Here is a 19,590-nt window from a genome sequence, read left to right on the forward strand (position 1 = left end):
GCATGTATCCCCTGGAATCTTTGTTCAATAATAATAATAATAAAACAAACCCTGCAGTTTCAAGCGATCAATGCAAAATGCTCAAATTCGTCTTGCAAATATTTACTAATAAGCTAAACTTTGCTTTAGTCAGTTATTCCGGTGTCACTTTTGTCCTGTGCGTTGGGTTACAAGCAAGCCTATTCATTTACTAATACCAAATTTAGCATTTGAATCAACAACTACATTTTTTGTGAACCTTTTATCATGCGTGTTGCAGTATCGCAATAATATCCTGTGATTCGTGAGTTCAGTATCGTGATATGTATCGAATCGTGACATGAGGTTATCGTTACACCCCTAATATCCATGCAAGTCTTGAGTTTCTATCTCTAGTAGATGCTCTTGCTCATTCTTATCTATTGATAGTATCCCAGCAAGCAAATTTGCATTTAAAAGGTGTCTAATAGCCTTGTTTTTTTATGTCTGGGCTGTGTTTGGACGGCTATTAGACGCCTTTAAAATGCAAAATTGCTTGCTGGGATGTTTTATGATATAGCACCCTTACATTTATACATTTGGCAGTGCTTTTATCCAATGCAACTCTGCATTCAATACATTTACATTGAATTCCCTGGGAATCAAACCCATGACTTTGGCGTAGCAGGCCCATGATCTACTGTTTGGGCAATAGGAAGCCCTTGCATTATTCAAGGGGTTCATGAATAACAGGCCCCACTCACTCTTCCATTCTTACCACAGCGGCCGCTGTCTTTCTCTCGGCCCGGTCCGCAGTTCTCCTGCCTCAGTGCCGCCTGCGGGAGCTTCTGCGCGACCTCGTACTCCAGCCCAGCCACACGGATGAGGAAACGCTCCTGGTTAATGGATTTTTTCAGGGCTTTAATGTACGACTTCATCTGCTGCTCCATGCGCTGCCTTTGACACATCATGTTACAGCTCCCTACAGGAGAACAAGATGAACGTCATGACTTAAAATGCAGTGCACTTCGTTCATCCTGTGCAGTTATCGGTACACTGCAAAAAAAATTATGTTCTTCCTCAGTGTTTTTGTCTTGTTTTCCAGTACAAATATATATAAAAAAATCTTCATAAAAGATGCATTTACCTGAGGTGGAAAATTACTGAAGATAGTGAGTCTTGTTTTCTGAAAAATTTATTAAAATTACGTGTCATTATGCTTTAAGTGTAAAGTTACTTAATGCTGAGATTTTTTTTTTTTTTTTGAAAACAAGACTTAATATCTTAAGTAATTTTGCTTCTCAAGTAAATTTATCTTGATTTAAAGGCATAATATATAAGATTTTTGGATTAAAATCTCCAAAAACCATTGTTATATATTTTGTTGACTTGTGTACTTACATTATCCCAGATGTTTCCAAAAATGTTTAAATCCAGAGAATTAAACAATTTTAACCAGGACACGTCATTGCGTCGCCCATCTGACATCATACCAGTGTTACCCTCGATTTCAGATTTTTTTTTATTTAGCAGAAACCATGGAAACACCAAAGACTTTTGTTTTATTAGACAAGGGAACAACTGTTTGGATACATTTACAGACAGAAAACTAATCATTGTTATATAGCTCAACACTGTTAGTCTTATTGTTTGAATCGCTTGTTTTCTTGATTTTCCCAGAGTACCATGTTTTTACCATGCCTCAGAGACAACACTATTTTGTCAAGTGCCTAACATAACATAATCAGACACAGCTTTATTTTTAGGAACAGTAATGCAGCATTTTCTCCATCATACAATATGTTTTGAAATTAATTGCATGCCATTTAGCAACACAAGCCATCCAGTATTAATTAATATAATATTCTAATATCGATCTAGCTCAGTGCGGTGTGAAACAAGTGTCTCATAGCAGCCGCCGAGCGAACGCACAGAGGAATGTTATAACATCATTTTCATTAAATAATGAAATCTCAGCTATGAATATTATTTCTGCCCGAGTCCCGTCAGATAATTTTCCACCAGTTGTGAGGGGAAGACGACAACTCCCATAATTCCTTGCTCAATTTTGCAAGCTACACCTTTGTTTTGAATAGGCGATCTCTAGTGGCGAAAAACTACATATTGTGCCTTTAAGAATGTTTAGATATTTGTACTGGAAAACAAGACAAAAATATATTATTTTTTTTGCAGAGGTGTTTATTTTAGGCGAGGACGTGAGACTCACCGGTGGTGTCCCCTGGCTTGACCTCGGCCTCCAGCTCCAGAGTGATGCGTGTGACCTCTTTGCTTGACGGGTTACGCGCTCGACGACCTTTGGGCTTCTTAGACGAGTCACACTTCAGGTTAACAAATGTGACCAGGCAGTTGTTGCATGGTTGACCACCTACAAATCAAGTTATTATTCACAAAAAGGGCATTTAAATGTCAGTGTTTCACATTTTGGAGTGACATTGGTAATAGATTATGTCAACAAAGTCATTCACCGTTTTTTTTTTTTTATATATATTGCATGGAATTTAGAATGTGTGAGATTTAAAGAAATAGTTCACCCAAAAATGAAAAGTGTCATAATTTACTCACCTTGTTATTTCAAACCTATAAGACTTTGATCATAATATTACCAGTCCTCAAGATTTCTAAGTAATCTCTAGTCACATCTACTAAGTGGAAGTAAGTTTTATCAACTCAAAAATGATCATTTTTTTTAATCTAATTTACTTGCTAAACTTAAGGCAATCAGTTTCCACAAGTTTTCTAAGTGAACTCAACTAATTACATTTTACAGTGATTTAAAGGGAAAACAAGTTTATTTTTCTAATCCCGTTAGCAGACATTTTATTCTTGTTATACATCATTTAATTTTGATGCATCAGAAAATGTATCTAATGTTTATTTTTGTCTTTTTAGTTGTTTTTTTTTAAGGTTTTTTTGGGGTGCGGACTGATGGGGCAGTGAACCCGAGGTCAGTCCTAGAGCTCCTCCTGTCCGATTTTAGGGGAAAATCGGGTCCATCGGAGACATCCAATGGAATTCTTACTGTAGGCGCGCCGAATAAACACCACAGACACAGTGTCAGAGTAAAACTATATGCAAAGTAAGATACACCAGTGTTTTGCTGAGAAGATGAGAAGTTTATTCTATGTATCATCTTTTTACTACTTTAATTAGTTTTACTCTTATTAATTTTATAACTGTATCATTTATCTCTTTTAATTCCTTTTATAACTGTTTTAATTTTTCTTGCTTTTATTTTGTGCTTATTTTCTATGCAAAGGCCATAGTGTGATATTTTTATTCCTTTCCATGTAAAGCATTTTGAATAACTGTTTTAATTTTTCTTGCTTTTATTTTGTGATTATTTTTATTCCTCTCTATGTAAAGCACTTTGAATTGCCATTGTGTATGACATGTGCTATATAAATACACTTGCCTTGCCTAATGTAATTTTGCTTCTCAAGTAAATGCATCTTTTGTGATGCATGAAAACAATGAGGCTTGTGTATGTATGCGTGTTGATTATTGTTTAGATGCAAATAAAAGCCTAAATTAAAATGGTTCATAATATAAAATGACAAGACTTTTTACAAGACCTGGATCATACCACTCAATTCAATTCATTTTAAGATAACTTTTTGCTTATAACCTTTTACGTTTTGGTCACCTGGACTTTTTATATCTTAATTTGTGTTTCGAAGATCTTACGAAAGTCTTACTGGTTTAGAAGCGACACAAGGGTGAGTTTTCAGAATTTTCATTTTTGGCAAACTATCTCTTTAATTTTCATTGTTTATGTAGCAAAACAAGAATGCAACTCCCTCTACTAAAACCTTATTCCACTACAGGGACCATCAAAATGATATGGTACCCTTCATTTCCTGGGCCCTATGACCTCTGACCTGGCCCGATCTGTCTGCCGTTGTCCTCTGCTCTCCCCTTATGCTTCGGGTGCAGGTAGCATTTGGCGTTCTTGATCCGAAAGGATGCCGTCTGCTTCACTGGAGGAGCCTGAGTCTCTAAACCAAACAAAGAGGCTTTGACACACAGCTCAACATGATTCATAAAGCCCTTCCTGACAACTACTAGCTAACTACATTCATTCACAGCTGCTGGCTCGCTACATTAGACATGTTTGACTGGAGGAATAAAACCGGCTGTTTGTGGTCTTTGAACATTTGAAGCAGATTCATGTTAGCTTCATGCTCACTCTGAACACTTATGAGGAACAGCAATTTGAGATTATAGTGTGCCGTGACAGGCATCCTAATGTGAAACGAGTCTGACATCAAAACAAACATCAGGCATGGTAAACAAGTTTCTAATTTGCCAAGCGCATCAAGTGATCATGTAATTGGATAGCTGTGATGTATCTGTCATTATGTTTCTCAGAATCATTGGCTGCAGCTGTTCAAAAGAAACGTCTCATCGGTTTCCAGGTTCTGTTCGCTGGCACTTTCAACAAAATACAAAAATAGGGCCTGAATGTTTTAGAAAATGACTTTTTTTCCCTCCTTTTCAGCAAATGATCAGTGAAATTGAGGTGCTTAACATTTAGAAAATGTTGACTTAACAACAGGAGATGAGTTAATGATTTGTTTGATTTTTTATTCATTTTAAATGTGGCAGCCATTACCATAAGGATATCTAAAAATACCCTTTGACTGTGATTTTTATTTATTACCATTAAAAACAACTAATCAGACAAATAACTTTTTTTTTACACCAGAACAGGTGTAAAAAACAGTGTTGCAAGTTTAGCCACACCACAGATGAATAGGCTAAACAAATTAACTAATAATATCACCATACTTTTCCAGTTGGTTAATAACATTAAGAGTTATTTTTACATTTTAAAAAATGTCTAATTTGCATCAAATTCCAGAACAAAATCTGAACACTGGATAAAGCCAGGTTCAAAATTCTTGTTTCATTTGATTGACATATTAGAGTTAAAGGTTTTTACTGAGGGAATTTTGGATATATCTTTTTATCACTCCATAAATCAAAAAACACTGTGAACAGACAGAAAAAAAACTAAACATTTTCACCATGTTTTTAGGATTAAAATGTTGTATAAAATGAGGCGAATGAACAAGCCCGTCAGTAAAAACCTTCAGAATACAGAATATAAAGTTTAGTGCATATTTGATTTATTCTGCTTAATTGGAGAATTTTTTTTAACCCTTTAAAGATGTGTATTGTAATTAAAATCTACAGCCGGCAGCCGCATATAGATAAAGTGCAATAATATAAACACTTAACGTGTATTTTTAATGTTTTCTTTCCACTAGCCTGAAACAACATGTTATGAAAAGCCGAACAGCCCAAAATCTCAAAATAGACAGATGGATGAAAAACAACAAAAACACAAAACACAAGCTGATACTCAGCAGGAGCTAGCTAGTTTATGGCCAAATGTTGATTTATAGTTATTGATACACACATAGCTTATATATTTACCAGTTTCTATAACAGTATTTACAACAAAAATGGGATCACCTGTATGGGTTCCTACAGTATACTGTTAAAAAGGAAATACAATGAGACACCAAATATGCGGACCATTAATAACCAATGACCAAGAAGGTGTTCAGAGGACGTGTGTATGATCTTACCTATGCAGGTGTGGATGTTGCTTGCGTTTAATCTGCTCTGGGATTTACCTCGCAGGATGGGTATTCCACAGCTGACAGAATAACTGCTGTCTGATTCTGTGAAACGTAAAACCAAAATTGGCATTAGAGTTGAATGGTCAAGTGTGTTATGTGGTTAAACTGAAGTGTTTTTTGGGGGGGATATTGGTGTGTACCTGATAGATAATGTGCTTTGGACGCACATGTGAGAGAGCAGCTTTCTTTTTTCCCCGTCTTACTGCAAGTGAGGGTGGCTTTGGGGGACACCAGACTGGACGCACATTTCACCAGCTCTGTATGATGTGCAGAAACTACAGGTTTGACTTAATAACATTGTATTTGTCCTGTATTAGTATGCATTAAAACATCTCATTGGTCCAATCATTTTTGCAAAGACAAGGAATTGACATATTTATGACAACTGAAAGCACTCTTTGGCATTTGCATCTGAACCCGAAGAGTTCACTTATGTCCTAGTGGGATCTGAATGGCCTCTAGGTGGCACTCTTGTCCACATACCGACACAGTCCTTCCTGTTCCAGAGCAGTTTGTATCCAGGAGGACAGGTACACTCGTAACTCCCCAGAGTGTTCACGCATCCGAATTTACAGCCGCCCCGGTTAATGCTGCACTCATCGATATCTATAAAACAAAACAATTACAAATATCTGGGGCCGGTTTCACAAAGCTATTTTAGACCGGTCTATAGTGTTAGACATTTGCTCATAGACTAGTCTAATGCACGTTAGACTGTTTCACAAAAATAAAGACTGACTTAGTTTAGACCAAAAAAATGAGACACCATAACCCCTGGCTAACTTAGGTCTAAGACTCTGTGTTACCTTGGCAACCAGCAGTAACAATCAGTTACATTACAGACAGCCAAAAGAAAAGGGAAAATGGCTCATAATTTGTGGTTTGCTGACGACGTTATGGAGAGAGCTATGAGAAGGGAATATTTCCTCTTAAATATTAATTTTTTGGCATCTTGTACCATGTTTTTGTATCTTTTCTGTACGTCTTTAACGCTCCGCTCAACGGTCGGATTAACGCTGTTAGCTGTCGTAGCAATCTTTTTCCAAATTAAAAATTTCTTCTTGTTACTACATTCTCCGCTAATTTTCCCAAGTAAAATGTCCTTGTAACTGTTATACTCCTCCAACAAACACATATCTTCCGCTGGGGTAAACTGCACTGAGCGGATGAATGCGCTTACTCGATCCGCCATGTTTTTTGTTTTGAAAAGTGTCTTATTTTACCCAGAATGCATTGCAGTGTGTAGTCCTACTTAAGATAGTCAGAGTCTTAAGTGCTTTGTGCAACGGTCTGATTTAGATGTCTATCTGAAGTCTGACTATTATATCTAAGAAATAGTCAAAGTCTATCCTTGTGAAACCGGCCCCTGGTCTTTGTTATAAAGGCCATTTGTTAGAACAATAATGAATGAATTGCAAAAACTAAAAACATATCTCTTTGAGAAGGCTTATAATACAGTCTAAATGAAGCAGATGTAAGCATTTAAATACATGTATTTGTGTTATGACTTTTCCCCCTGTATGGCGAATGTGCAGTGCTGTTGAATGCCAGAACTTATATGGTGTTGTTTAGCCCAATTTTCGACTATCTTTGTTCTTACTTTACAAATAAATGATTGATTGATTGATTTAAAGGAAAATATGGGCATTCAACTGGATTTACTGTGTGCACAGACTCTCTGGATAAACTACTGCAGTATACAACCAGAGCAACCCACACTGTATCCCACAATGCATTGCACTCCATTTGACCTTCCATTTCCAGTGTGACTAATCAGACAGGCATGGTCTGATCTAACAGATGATCTAACAGATGTGCTAAATGACACACTATAAATCAATTAAACTATGCACTATGTAAACGTCAACCATATATGAATGTAACATCCCATAATTTATTTATATTTTACATTTTTTATTTATTAATTTATTTTTGGTAAATTAAGAGCATCATCTAGACATTTAAAGTGCACTTTTTAAAGTACTTTTTATACTACAAAACTCCACAAAATAGTGCATAATAAAGGTTAAACAAAGGTTAATAATAAGTACGTGAATTGGGATGCACCTCTGGACTAAAGGCTAAGATAAAAAGAAATCTGACAAGTTGGCTTTAGCAATTTTCACTCAGAAATTGCTTTACAGAAAGTAATTACAAAGAAACAGGGTGTAACTTTGAATTAAAGTGACATTTTAAAGTAGAAAAACTGAAATAGTATTTTCTTGTAAAACATACTCTAATAAACTCTTACAGTATTAAATTACATCCCAACACCGGAACAAAACCAGCAGCCGAAAAAAAATCCCCAGAAATCCAAAGGCAAATGAGAGGAAAAAAAGTTGAATGGAGTGTATTAGAAACAGAGTCAGAGAGAAAAGGTGTGTTTCGACAGATTTGCTTTCTGAAAAGTGGGAGTGCGAGAGTTTCTTGAAGAAATAAAGAGATTGCTTGCTAGGCTAGTCTGGTTTCCCTTCTCTTTGTCGATCTCTTATTCCCCATCAGATTTGAACCGGCTCCAGGCTAAACCTTTCACTTTCTTATTTCCTTTCCCTGTCTGGAGCCCGAGCCTTCATTAATTTAAAGATCGAGGAAGGGGGACAGGGGAAGAGAAAATCAACATTGTGCTGACACTTCTATAGCTAAAAAGTCCCTTTTAGGGCAGGTGGCCTTCTTGGTAACACTATTTCCAGTCCAGCTCACATCTACTGCAATGGAGAAAGACTAAAACCAGAATATACTGATCGTGTACTATTACTGTAAAATCTGCAACAATCAATTCTGAACTAAAGTCTGTTGCAGCTTTAAACGGGACATATTGTGCTTTTTAACGTGTTCAACTTTCTTTAGTGTGTAGTCTATATCAGTGTTCTTCTCTATATCAGTGTCAGTGTTTCTGAACGCCCTGAAACGCCTCCATTGTAGTCTTGAGTTTCTTCCGGGAATGAACACGTCACAATATTCCTCATTTAAATAATGAATACGCAGAATAAAGGGGCGGGGCTGATTGAGTTAGTTAGTAGTGTGTTGAAACTGGCGGTTATTGAAAGGGGCGGGACATTTCCCAAACACGCTCGAAGAGCTTGACCAATCACAACACACTGATCCAGCCGACCAATCAGAGCACAGTGTGCTTTTCAGAAGGAGGGGCTTCATAGAGACAGGAACTAAACAGAGCGTTACTGACAGACTGGGAAGAGAGGAGCTGCAACAATTGACCGTTCGCAGGGAGTTTGATTGACAGGCGATCTGACCAATCATAATCCGCCATCCGCCGAATCTGCCATTTTTGTCCGACAAAGCAGTCAGGAGGGTTAGTAGATTAACGAGTGTACTGACGTTTTTCCGCGGTTAAAACAAAATTCTTTCTTATGTTTTTTTTCATGTTTATTTGATGCTATAAATGAACTAGAAGGAAGAGATGATCGGTTCACGAGCAGCTTTAACTGAGGCTCTACAGCGATCCGTCAGACACATTAAAGAGTCACAAAACGCTATTTATTGTTTAAATTTCGTAAAAAAAATTCAAAATTTGAAAGTTGAGACTTTGTCTCATATCACAAGTGACCTGGTCTGTCCTGTCTGTCAGTGTGTTGTCAGTGTCCTCTCTGCTCCGCGATGTAATATTCACTACGTGAGAACATGGTGTGTGTGAGAGCGGCGTCGCTTGTCGGACATAGCAACAGTAACTAAAGGGGAAGTAGTCTTTGCGAAAGGTCAATTGAGAATATGGGAAAAATAATGTGTTTTTGAACATTCAAGCACACTATTCTAGTAGAGCCAAAAATAAAACCAAGACTGAAAAAGGACATAATATGGAAATCTTTAACATCTATTTCCCAGCAGATAAGCCGTCAATGGGACCATTCTCTGTAGACAAAAGAGAGCGCTTCATTAATCTAGGTGTTATCTAAAAGCTAACGGAGTGAAACATTCATTATTTCTGGTCATCTCAACAATAGTAAGACACATATATCACTAAATGAGCTGTCCTCATCTGCTTAATCAACCCTGAAACAAGTGCACTGGTGCAGCCCAGAGTCACACACTTAGACAAGAGCAAACCATCTCACATGATAGCCACGGTTTGATTCTGCTTGCCATTTAACACTGGCTTTATCTGAAATTGGTTATTTACACACAAAAAAAAAGGATTTTCGTATACTTAATATTTTTTTGCCATGATTTCCAGTAAAATTCTTAAATCAAGATACATTTACTTGAGAAGCAAAATGACTTAAGATATTAAGTCTTGTTTCCTGAAGTCACAGTTCACCCCGACTCGCTCATAAAAAGCACACAAGTTGTGAGAAATCAAAATGAACAAAACGCGGCATAAAATACAATCCACGTACTCTGAGGTGAATATGTACATTGTGTTCATCAAAACAAAAAGTTATCGTGTTAACAGCTGTCATTCTGACTGTCATCAGACAAATGGAGTGATGGTCTGGGGATATTTAACTATGTTAAAGGGATATTTCACCGCTGGAAAGATGAATGTGTATTTAAATTGGGTCATTTATGTAGTAGAAATGTGAAATTATTTTAGAAGTTGGTGCCTTCTAGACTGAGAAAAGCCAGAAAATGTATTTTTGGCTCATGTGGATGAAAGACAACGACTCCCAGAATGCACTTGCTTCGCTTCCCTACGAGGACACGCCCAAGCCACGCCTACCGGTTACAGAGGGCAGTATCTGGAGAAATGATACAGCTAGGCTACTAGTCGACTCGAAACTGAAAAGACGGCGTTTTATCGTGAGATCCCCCTATGGGCGGGTTGAAGACATGCGGAACGAGCTCCTCCTACTGGCTGTAGTCTCTCGCCTCTGGACAAACAAGCCTCCGATGATCATGACGTTAAATGACGATTTTTGCGTCATCTGAGGTTTTTTTCCAGACACACAATACAGAAATCTATCGTCTCAGGGGGACATGAGGGAGGGAAGCACGGGCAGTCGAAAATACTACCGGGTTTCTACTGATATACAGCTTAATGCTAATCGGTGAAGTATCCCTTTAAGTACATGGACTTTTTGGGGGGATTTCTAGGTGTCGTATTTCATGTTGCGTATCTATTAATCTTGATTTTCTGGGTGAGTCGGAGTGAATTGTGGCACAAATAGAGTCTCAAGAACACGCATGTCGGCCAAGGTCAGGGTTTTCCTTACATTAAATTACTGGTTGTTTTTCATAGTTTTTTTTATTTTATTTACCCTTTTGTGGTCCGAAAAAGAAAGAACGACATACTGCATTAGAACAACACCAGGGAAAGTAAATGACGACTTCATTTTCATTTGAGGGTGAACTATCCCTTTAAGAATGTTTAGATATTTGTACTGGAAAACAGGACAAAAATACTAAGGAAGAAAATTGCTTTTTTTTTTTTAGTGTACAAGAGACCTTCATCCTGACCATCCAAAAGTAGTAAGTACCAGTTATTTCACAGATAAACCTGCAAATATATATGTTATTTGCTGAGTAATCTAGTTAAGTGCCTTACACCAAGCTCTGAACATCTTTTAAAGATTGGTTCAGGATCCTGACTGCTGCCCGAGGAAACTAAAGAGCATTTATACAGGACAGGCTCAGTTTTCATTGGATGTGTTTGGCCAAGGTAGAGTTAGTGAGTCTACCAACATGAGTTATCTATTAGAAGTTTCTCTACACTGTATTTGTGTCTTGTTTTCCAGTACAAATATCTAAACATTCTTAAATCAAGATATATTTACTTGAGAAGCAAAATTATGTTAGATGATAAAAAGCACACTTTTACACTTCAAACAAGAAAATAAAATAGTTTTCCCTTTAAATTAAGTTACTTTTTCTTACACCCGTATTACATTTTTTGAAGCATAGAGTGAAATCAGAAAACAAGACTTAATATCTTAAGTAATTTTGCTTCTCAAGTACATGTATCATGATTAAAAGGTAACTCTCGCCAAAATGCAACCTAGGCTCTTTTTGTGAATCTACCCGAGGCAAACTTTCGTTTAAAAGCATAATTAGGATGGAAACGCCACTTTTAAGTTTGACCGTATTTTCATTTTCGGTCAAATTGCCTTTTGAATGGGAGTGAATGGGGCACTTTTATGATAGCATCAAAAATCGCTATTTTTAAAACACTAAGAAGACTCGACACAACATGAAACTTTGCTGGAAGTATCACCAGGGGCTCTACACATGAACTCCAGCATTGAGAACATTGTTTGTGAACACAGAGTTTACTAAAATTACAGATTTTGAACAACTCACTGTAACTGCTGTTGTTTCCGTCTGCCGGCATTTTGTCAGTCAAAAATAGTCGATCTCCGAATGTGAATGAACTGACTCTGAATTTTAGTATTGTTTCTTATATGAGGATCCTTTTTCAAATACAAGGTCAATATTGATTTTCACTAACGACAAAACAACAAATTATCCGTGAATTTATATTGAACTAAGCTTTAGGAGCTTTCCATCTTTACTCTCCTCCCTGTGACGGAGATCGACTATTTTTGACTGACAAAATGCTGGCGGACGGAAACACAGTGAGTTGTTCAAAATCTTTCTTTTTAGTAAACTCTGTGTACACAAACAATGTTCTCAATGCTGGAGTTCATGCATAGAGCTCCCGGTGATACTTCCAGCAAAGTTTCATGTTGTGTCGAGTCTTCTTAGTGTTTTAAAAATAGCAATTTTTTATGCTATCATAAAAGTGCCCCATTCACTCCCATTCACAAGGCATTTAACCTAAAACGAAAACACAGTCAAACTTAAAAGTGGTGTTTCCATTCTAATTATGCTTTTAAACGAAAGTTTGCCTAGAGTAGATTCACAAAAAGAGCCTAGGTTGCATTTTGGCGAAAGTTATCCTTTAAAGAATGTTTAGATATTCTTGAAACACAGAAACTCACAAAACTCTCCAGAAAAAAAAAAATCCCACAATGCATCACGTACCTCCGCAGTGAGCCACGCCGTAGAGGACGTAACCTTTGTGGCAGTAGCACTGGAAACTTCCAGGTGAGTTCACACATGTGTGGTCACACGCCCGGTCAAAAGAGCACTCGTCTATATCTGCAGAAACAGCAAATGCAAGCACTTTTATTCATATAACTGTTGAATTCACACCAGTGTGGAAAATTGTGAAGCCCTGAAAACATCAGACCGGTAGCGGTAGCCACGATGAACAGTACCATGTGGCGTCCTTCCCCTCAACTCCATCTGACGTCAATCATTTCAGTGTAATCCCCAATTAGGCCTTAATAAACCCTCTGCTGTTCATTAACACACATTACCTGGCTAGAGCCGAGGTATTTAAACCCCTCATCCTTATTTCCTCAGGACATGTGGAAATGATTTACCCTTAAACGCTCCCACAGCATGTGTCATAACTTGAGACTGTTTCGGGTTAGCCTCTGGATTTTGTTAACTGCCACTTCACTCATTACTGCCGAAGTTCCCTGTTCACCTCATCTATGTCTGGGTGAATCCCACGAAAAAATGTGCAGGTCATATTTCACCCCAAAAGCGCATGTTTTTTAACGATAACTGATTCTTATGGATGCTTGTTTCCGCCACAGAATAGGTAATTGCGACTTTTTATCTCACAATTCTGATTTTTTTTTCTCAGAATTGCGTGACATAAAGTCGCAATTGCGTGTTATAAATTCGTAATTGTGAGAAATAATCTTTGCAATTATGACTTTATAACACGCAATTGGTAGATATTAAGTCAGAGTTGTGACATATAAACCCGCAATTCTGAGGAAAAAAGTCTGAATTAAACTGACTTTTTAAAGTGAGTTTATATCTCATAATTCGGAGAAAAGATGTCAAAATTGCGAGATATAAACTTGCAATTGCGTCCAATTCTAAGGGAAAAAAAAGACTGCCTTTATTCCTCAGAATTGCGAAAAAAGTGAGAATTGTGAGTTTATTTCTCACAATTCTGATTTTATATCTCACAGTTGTGAGATGAAAAGTCGCAATTATCTTTTAAAATGTTTTATTCTGTGGCGGAAACAAGCTTCCATAGATTCTCATTAAGCAAGAACAAAATTAGTTTACCAATTAAACAGTAAAAAATCTACAATTTATATTTTTCTTATATATGCCATTTTTGACAGATTTTTTTAGATTCATCTTAGTAGATCTAAAACGGATGTAACTCAACCACCATAAAGATGCAATGTTGTGTGTGAATGAGATAACAAGGTCAAGCTTATTAACTCGTTCACCGCCATTGATGGAATATTCCGGCTTTCAGTGTTTTCACTGTTATACAGTAGGGTGCGCTATTACACATCGTCTGAAAGAGTACTGTAGCATACGTGATAGCATATGTATGCATATGTAAAATAACGCAATCATCAACATTAAACAGCATATAAATCAAAACTGCCTAATGTTACAGAATAAAAAGTCGACCCAGGACGAGCGACTGTGAAGCTTTGGGGATGTTGATGGACTCAAACTACTCCATTTTTGTTTGGATCATCGTTCTGAATCCGATCCGGATGTGGTCTTAGACAAAAATGCAATATTCTCAGCTTTTTGCTCAATTTTTTAAAAAAAATTTTTTATGAAACTTTCAAACCCACTTTCAAGTGTTGATCAAATGCATGAAGCTAGAATAAAACAAGTCGTTTTTGTCTAAAAGCAGAGGCTCTGTTCTTTTTTCTTTTTTTTACATATATTGCATGTTCAGATATTCATAAAACAAAATATTCTGGGGGCCATGAAACTCTTGTGAAAAATCACAATTCTGAAGAAAAAAGTCTGAATTAAACAGACTTTTTAAAGTGAGTTTATATCTCACAATTCTGAGATAAGATGCAATTGCGTCCAATTCTAAGGAAAAAAAGACTGCCTTTATTCCTCAGAATTGCAAAAAAAAAGTGAGAATTGTCCGTTTATTTCTCACAATTGTGAAAATGCAAAACTGCAATATTCTCAGCTTTTTGCTCAAAATATTTTTATTTTTTTATTTTTTATGAAACTTACCCACTTTCAAGTGTTGATCAAATGTATGAAGCTAGAATAAAACAAGTCGTTTTTGTCTAAAAGCAGAGGCTCTGTTCTTTTTTTTTCTTTTCTTTTTTTTATATATTGCATGTTCAGATATTCATAAAACAATATATTCTGGGGGCCATGAAACTCTTGTGAAAACTCACAATTCTGAAGAAAAAAGTCTGAATTAAACAGACTTTTTAAAGTGAGTTTATATCTCACAATTCTAAGAAAAATTGTGAGAATTGAGAATTGTGAGTTAATTTCTCGCAATTGTGAAAACGCAAAAATGCAATTTTCTCAGCTTTTTGCTCAAAATGTTTTTTTGTTTTTGTTTTTTAATGAAACTTACCCACTTTCAAGTGTTGATCAAATGCATGATGCTAGAATAAAACAAGTTGTTTTTGTCTAAAAGCAGAGGCTCTGTTCTTTTTGTTGTTGATATATTGCATGTTCAGATATTCATAAAACAATATATTCTGGGGGGCCATGAAACTCTTATGAAAATGATCAAAAATGCTGGCGCTGGCAGGCAACTTTTTTCAAAAAACGCTGGCGGGGAAAGAGTTAACAAGCCTTTATAGTTTTGGCAGATCAGTTCAGGCCACATTGTCCTCAAGTTAAAGTACCTCAAAGTGTATTACCAAGAAGCAGCTTCATCAGTCAGAGCTTGAGAAAGCACAGCTCCATGACTGAAGGTTACACAATCAATACACGCCCCAGAAACCCTTGTTCAATCTAACAAATCACCTCACTGGTGTCTGCGCTGAGGTTTCTCGCCTTCAGTGAACATCAATTCTGGGATTGGATGTGAGGGGCTGATATCACTCAACGACTCAGTTGGAGAATAACTTTGAAGGACTTTATAGACTCCACAGGCAAAAATAAATATCCCCACATCCTTCTTATGATTAGGAGACTCAACACTGCCTGGATTTAGTGTAAAAAGTTGGATTTCACTTGTTTTCCAAAAGGCAACTGAAGCCAAACACCACCCTTGACTGGCATTGGCTCCTAAGAGGTTTATTTTATGCATTTGGACAGTTGAAATGACATGTCAAGCAGTATCAATAGCTGTATTTCCATCTAAAGTTGCGATTTTATTTTGGCAAAATTGGAATATTGCATAAACATTTGCGAATAGAGCAGCGTTTCCGTCCCATGTGTTCAAGAAAACAAAACCGTCACTTCCTGGGAAATTGGTGCCAAAGAAAATCAGTGATAAAAAAGGAGTTGCAGCAATCGGGGAACCACTGTGGCTCTTTCTTTCCTCCATCATAAATGAGTTGCGTCTCAGAGCTGCAGACGAGACGCAATAAACGCTGTCATGATCTCTTGCGTTCGGATGCTGGTGTTTGAGAACTTAATCGTGTGAGACGCTTCTGGGAGGAATTAAACCAAATCACTCTGATGACAGACTTTAGCTCAAGCATTTCCAAACAACAAAACCAACATTCGAGATGCTGCAATGTGATTGGTCCGCTGGTTAGTCCAGTTATCCAATCACAGCCTCTGCTGAGGCAAAGTCATGTCAGTGTGTTGTTGCTCATCGAGGGATTTATTCGGTAAATGTGTTTCCATCATAGTTTATGAGCATGTCAGCTTATCAGATAAAAAAAATTATCCACCTTTATTGAGCGTATACATTCTTTATGTGCATTTTTAGAATTTATGCACATTTTGGTGTTTCTATCCAGCATTGTTTTTATGTGACATCCCAAAAATTTGCATAAAAATAGGTGGATGGAAACATTGCCAGTGTGACATGCTATACTTCATCTAAAACAATTTGAAACAACATTTTTCATGTCCAGACTTTGGTAGCATCGTTAAAATGTGACTAAAAAGTGGAAAAAAGACACCATGGCCAGTTATAGCACCTTAAATTGGTTGCTGAATGAAAACATCATGTTATTCGTCAACTACCCAATTATAATCTTGCCAGCTTCAGAGCATCAGATTTAAAACAACAGGTGTTAAATATATATATATATATATATATATATATATATATATATATATATATATATATATATAAACTCTTTTTTGGAGTTGTTTTGAAGGTCAGGCAGTTTCTAAGATGCCAGAAAGCGTATTTTTAGAGCGTTTGGGTGTTAGTCTGACAGCAGGTGTGTGTTCATATTCTCTCATTCATTTATCAGCACATTTCAGCTCTCTGTACTGTGGATACCAGGAACAAACAACTTAGAAAAACTAAAAGAAAGGGCATAATTGAGGGGGGTTAGTTATATTAGAAATATTAACCAGATTTTCTGAAGAAAATGGGAGTGCTTATTGCTCATCCATGCAAACCCACGGATATGATGCCACGCACTGCAGTGAAATGATTTTCTTCCTCTATATTTTTGTCTTGTTGCTATGTGGTTGCTAGGGTGGCTTCTTACTGGTCCAAGTGTAAGGAGTCCTGCATGCTCAGGTGATATTTTGGTCTTTAGAAATGGCTTGGGTCTCTCCCTCATGCAATCCTGTGGGATTTTTGCATGTTTTATCATCAGCCAGATTAACATTTTAAGTCCGATCATTTAGACAAATAATATCAAATGTCTCTGTCCAACACTGTCCTAACCACAACACTTTAAACCCTAATAAGTTGGCATAAAAATATTTGAGGAAATCAGTTGAAAAATAAATCTAATGTTTTTTTTTAGAAAAAGTTAGAAAAGTTAGAAAAACTGTTGATTTAGATTTTGCACAAGAATATTAATTGTAATTTACCTGAAATATTGACTAAGCTAACTCATCGAAATTTGATTGCATAAACATTATATCAAGTCAAATATTTTGACTAGCAACCAACATTTATTCTCCTTAGTCTGACGCAAAGCATGCTGGGAACTATAAATCTGTCGCAACTCATTCAGTTTAAGTTCAGCTTAATATAATCAATTACTGAGTTCATGTTAACTTTTTTCTATTATTGAACTTTCAGTACTTTTTCAGTGAAATGAACTCATTTCATTTAGTTAATTTTACTGTTCGATTTTACAGTAGCCGCATTTCCATTACAGATTTGCGCAAAAAACGTTTTTTTAAACTAACGCCGTTTCCAATCAACCGATGTTATGTGACTAAAACGTGATATTAAAATATTTTAAATATATATTTTTTCAACTAACGCCATTTCCAATCAACCGATGTTATGTGACTAAAACATGATAAAAAAACGATTTCATTTTTTTTTTTTTACTAATGTCGTTTCCAATCAACCGATGTTATGTGACTAAAGAGTTTTTTTTTCTTCTTGCGATAAGTCATTCCAAAAATGATGGCTACAGACGTTGGTAAGTTTAAGTATATCCCAGCTACCGCTCTAGCCAGTGTTTTAAATCGAAGCAGACGTAGGCGAGTTATCCGAACATTAATGGCCAGGAAAGACCCTTATACTTGTGAGCGACACATATAAGGTGTTTCTCCCTCATTTCTGCTTCAAGGTCTTGATAAATGTGCCATTTCTTTGTTGTTTAGAATCCAGTATTCCCATAATACTTTTGTCTACTTTTGATGAGTTTAATAAAGAACTCTGTCTCGTCTTCCGTCCAAACATATCGCGCCATCTTTAAAGAATGATCGACTGTTACGTACACCAGAGGACCTGTAAATGTGCAAAAACTCTTTTTGCGAAATATTCCTTTTTCGAATAGCCTGAAAAACCACCTCATGCGAGCGTAAAAACGTTTTTGCGATTTTTTTCCATTTTTTGGAAATTTTTCATTGCCGTATGTTCAATTAGCTATTTCAATATGCGCAATTTGAAGGGTAATGGAAACGCGGCTAGTGAAGTCTGAGCAATGCAATGGCAATAGTCTTAGCAAGCACCACAAACCAAGAAAAATGAGATATTCTGACTTTTTCACCCCTATAGACACAGGCATGCCGGTCCCACTTAATCTCGCAGTCTGAAACAATGGCATTGTGAGAGTAAAATGACAGCTGGTGTGTTTATAGAGCGCAGAGAGGGGCTTTATCAGCAAACTCCCACCTCAAGAACACTGGGGATCTGATAACACCTCCCCCTAAATACACTTCAGAAAGCTCTTAAGCGACCGAGGAATGTCTCCAGGCTTTCTGAGAGGTGTTGAAGGACAAGTCCCGTCCCCGCTGATGGTCTTTGGGTTGATGACAGCAGGGGAACACTGAAGCTGTTAATCCCGAGATAGAGCGCATATTCTGTTTACACCTTTCAGCCACTCGTTTCCTCACGAACGACACGCACATAGACAACTATGCAATCTGATTTGTAGCTAAAGGTCTGATAAAATGGTTATTTTCAACAGGTTATACATTCTCCCGGCCAATGACATTTTCTTATTTCTTTTACTTGCTCTGCCATTCATCAAGAGCTTATACACTGCAGATTTTCTTCCTCAGTGTTTTTGCCCTGTTTTCCAGTACAACCATCTAAACATCCTTAAATCAAGACTTGAGAAGCAAAATTACAGAATATATTAAGTCTTGTTTTCTGAAAAAATTATCAAAATGAAGTGACTTTACAAGAAAAAATATCTGCTAATGGGGTAAGAAAAATAAACTTGTTTTTCACTTTAAATTAAGTTTATATTTCTTTATTAGTGTTTTTTTTTTTTTTAAGCATAAACTCACTTCATTTTCTTTCTTTCTTTTTCCCCCCCCCAAATACTTGTAACTTGATTTAAGAATGTCTAGATATATTTACTGGAAATATATTCAGTGCAAATATCAAATCTTCTTAGAACTGTTAAAAGCTATATAGATCATCAATTAATAATTCATGCACAAAGCATCACATGTACACTAAGACACTTAGTATTCAATAATATCATCAGTTTGACTCCAATGACACTGAGAGCTAAACTCGAAATGAATGATAACACTATTGCCTGCTTTATATTTGTATCATAATTGATGAATTTTGCAACATCGACATTGGGCGACATTGGGTTATTGGACTGAATTAATCAACACTGAATGATTAATG

At 36.6% G+C, this 19,590-nt stretch overlaps 1 protein-coding gene across 6 annotated transcripts in view; it reads right to left on the reverse strand.

Moving 5' to 3' along the window:
- scube3 (signal peptide, CUB domain, EGF-like 3) overlaps positions 1 to 19,590 on the reverse strand; it is a 115,789-nt gene that overhangs the window by 10,179 nt on the left and 86,020 nt on the right. For all 6 annotated transcript variants that reach the window (XM_082145543.1, XM_082145545.1, XM_082145542.1 and 3 more), the window contains 7 exons: positions 12,564 to 12,680; positions 6,111 to 6,233; positions 5,768 to 5,884; positions 5,574 to 5,669; positions 3,858 to 3,974; positions 2,186 to 2,344; positions 737 to 940 (listed from right to left, as the gene is read on the reverse strand). In XM_082145543.1, the coding sequence (XP_082001669.1) occupies positions 737 to 940; positions 2,186 to 2,344; positions 3,858 to 3,974; positions 5,574 to 5,669; positions 5,768 to 5,884; positions 6,111 to 6,233; positions 12,564 to 12,680 (933 nt within the window). The remainder of the gene's footprint in view (positions 1 to 736; positions 941 to 2,185; positions 2,345 to 3,857; positions 3,975 to 5,573; positions 5,670 to 5,767; positions 5,885 to 6,110; positions 6,234 to 12,563; positions 12,681 to 19,590) is intronic.

The sequence above is a fragment of the Leuciscus leuciscus genome (genome assembly GCF_965113295.1).
Source record: "Leuciscus leuciscus genome assembly, chromosome: 18".
Lineage (NCBI taxonomy): Eukaryota > Metazoa > Chordata > Actinopteri > Cypriniformes > Leuciscidae > Leuciscus > Leuciscus leuciscus.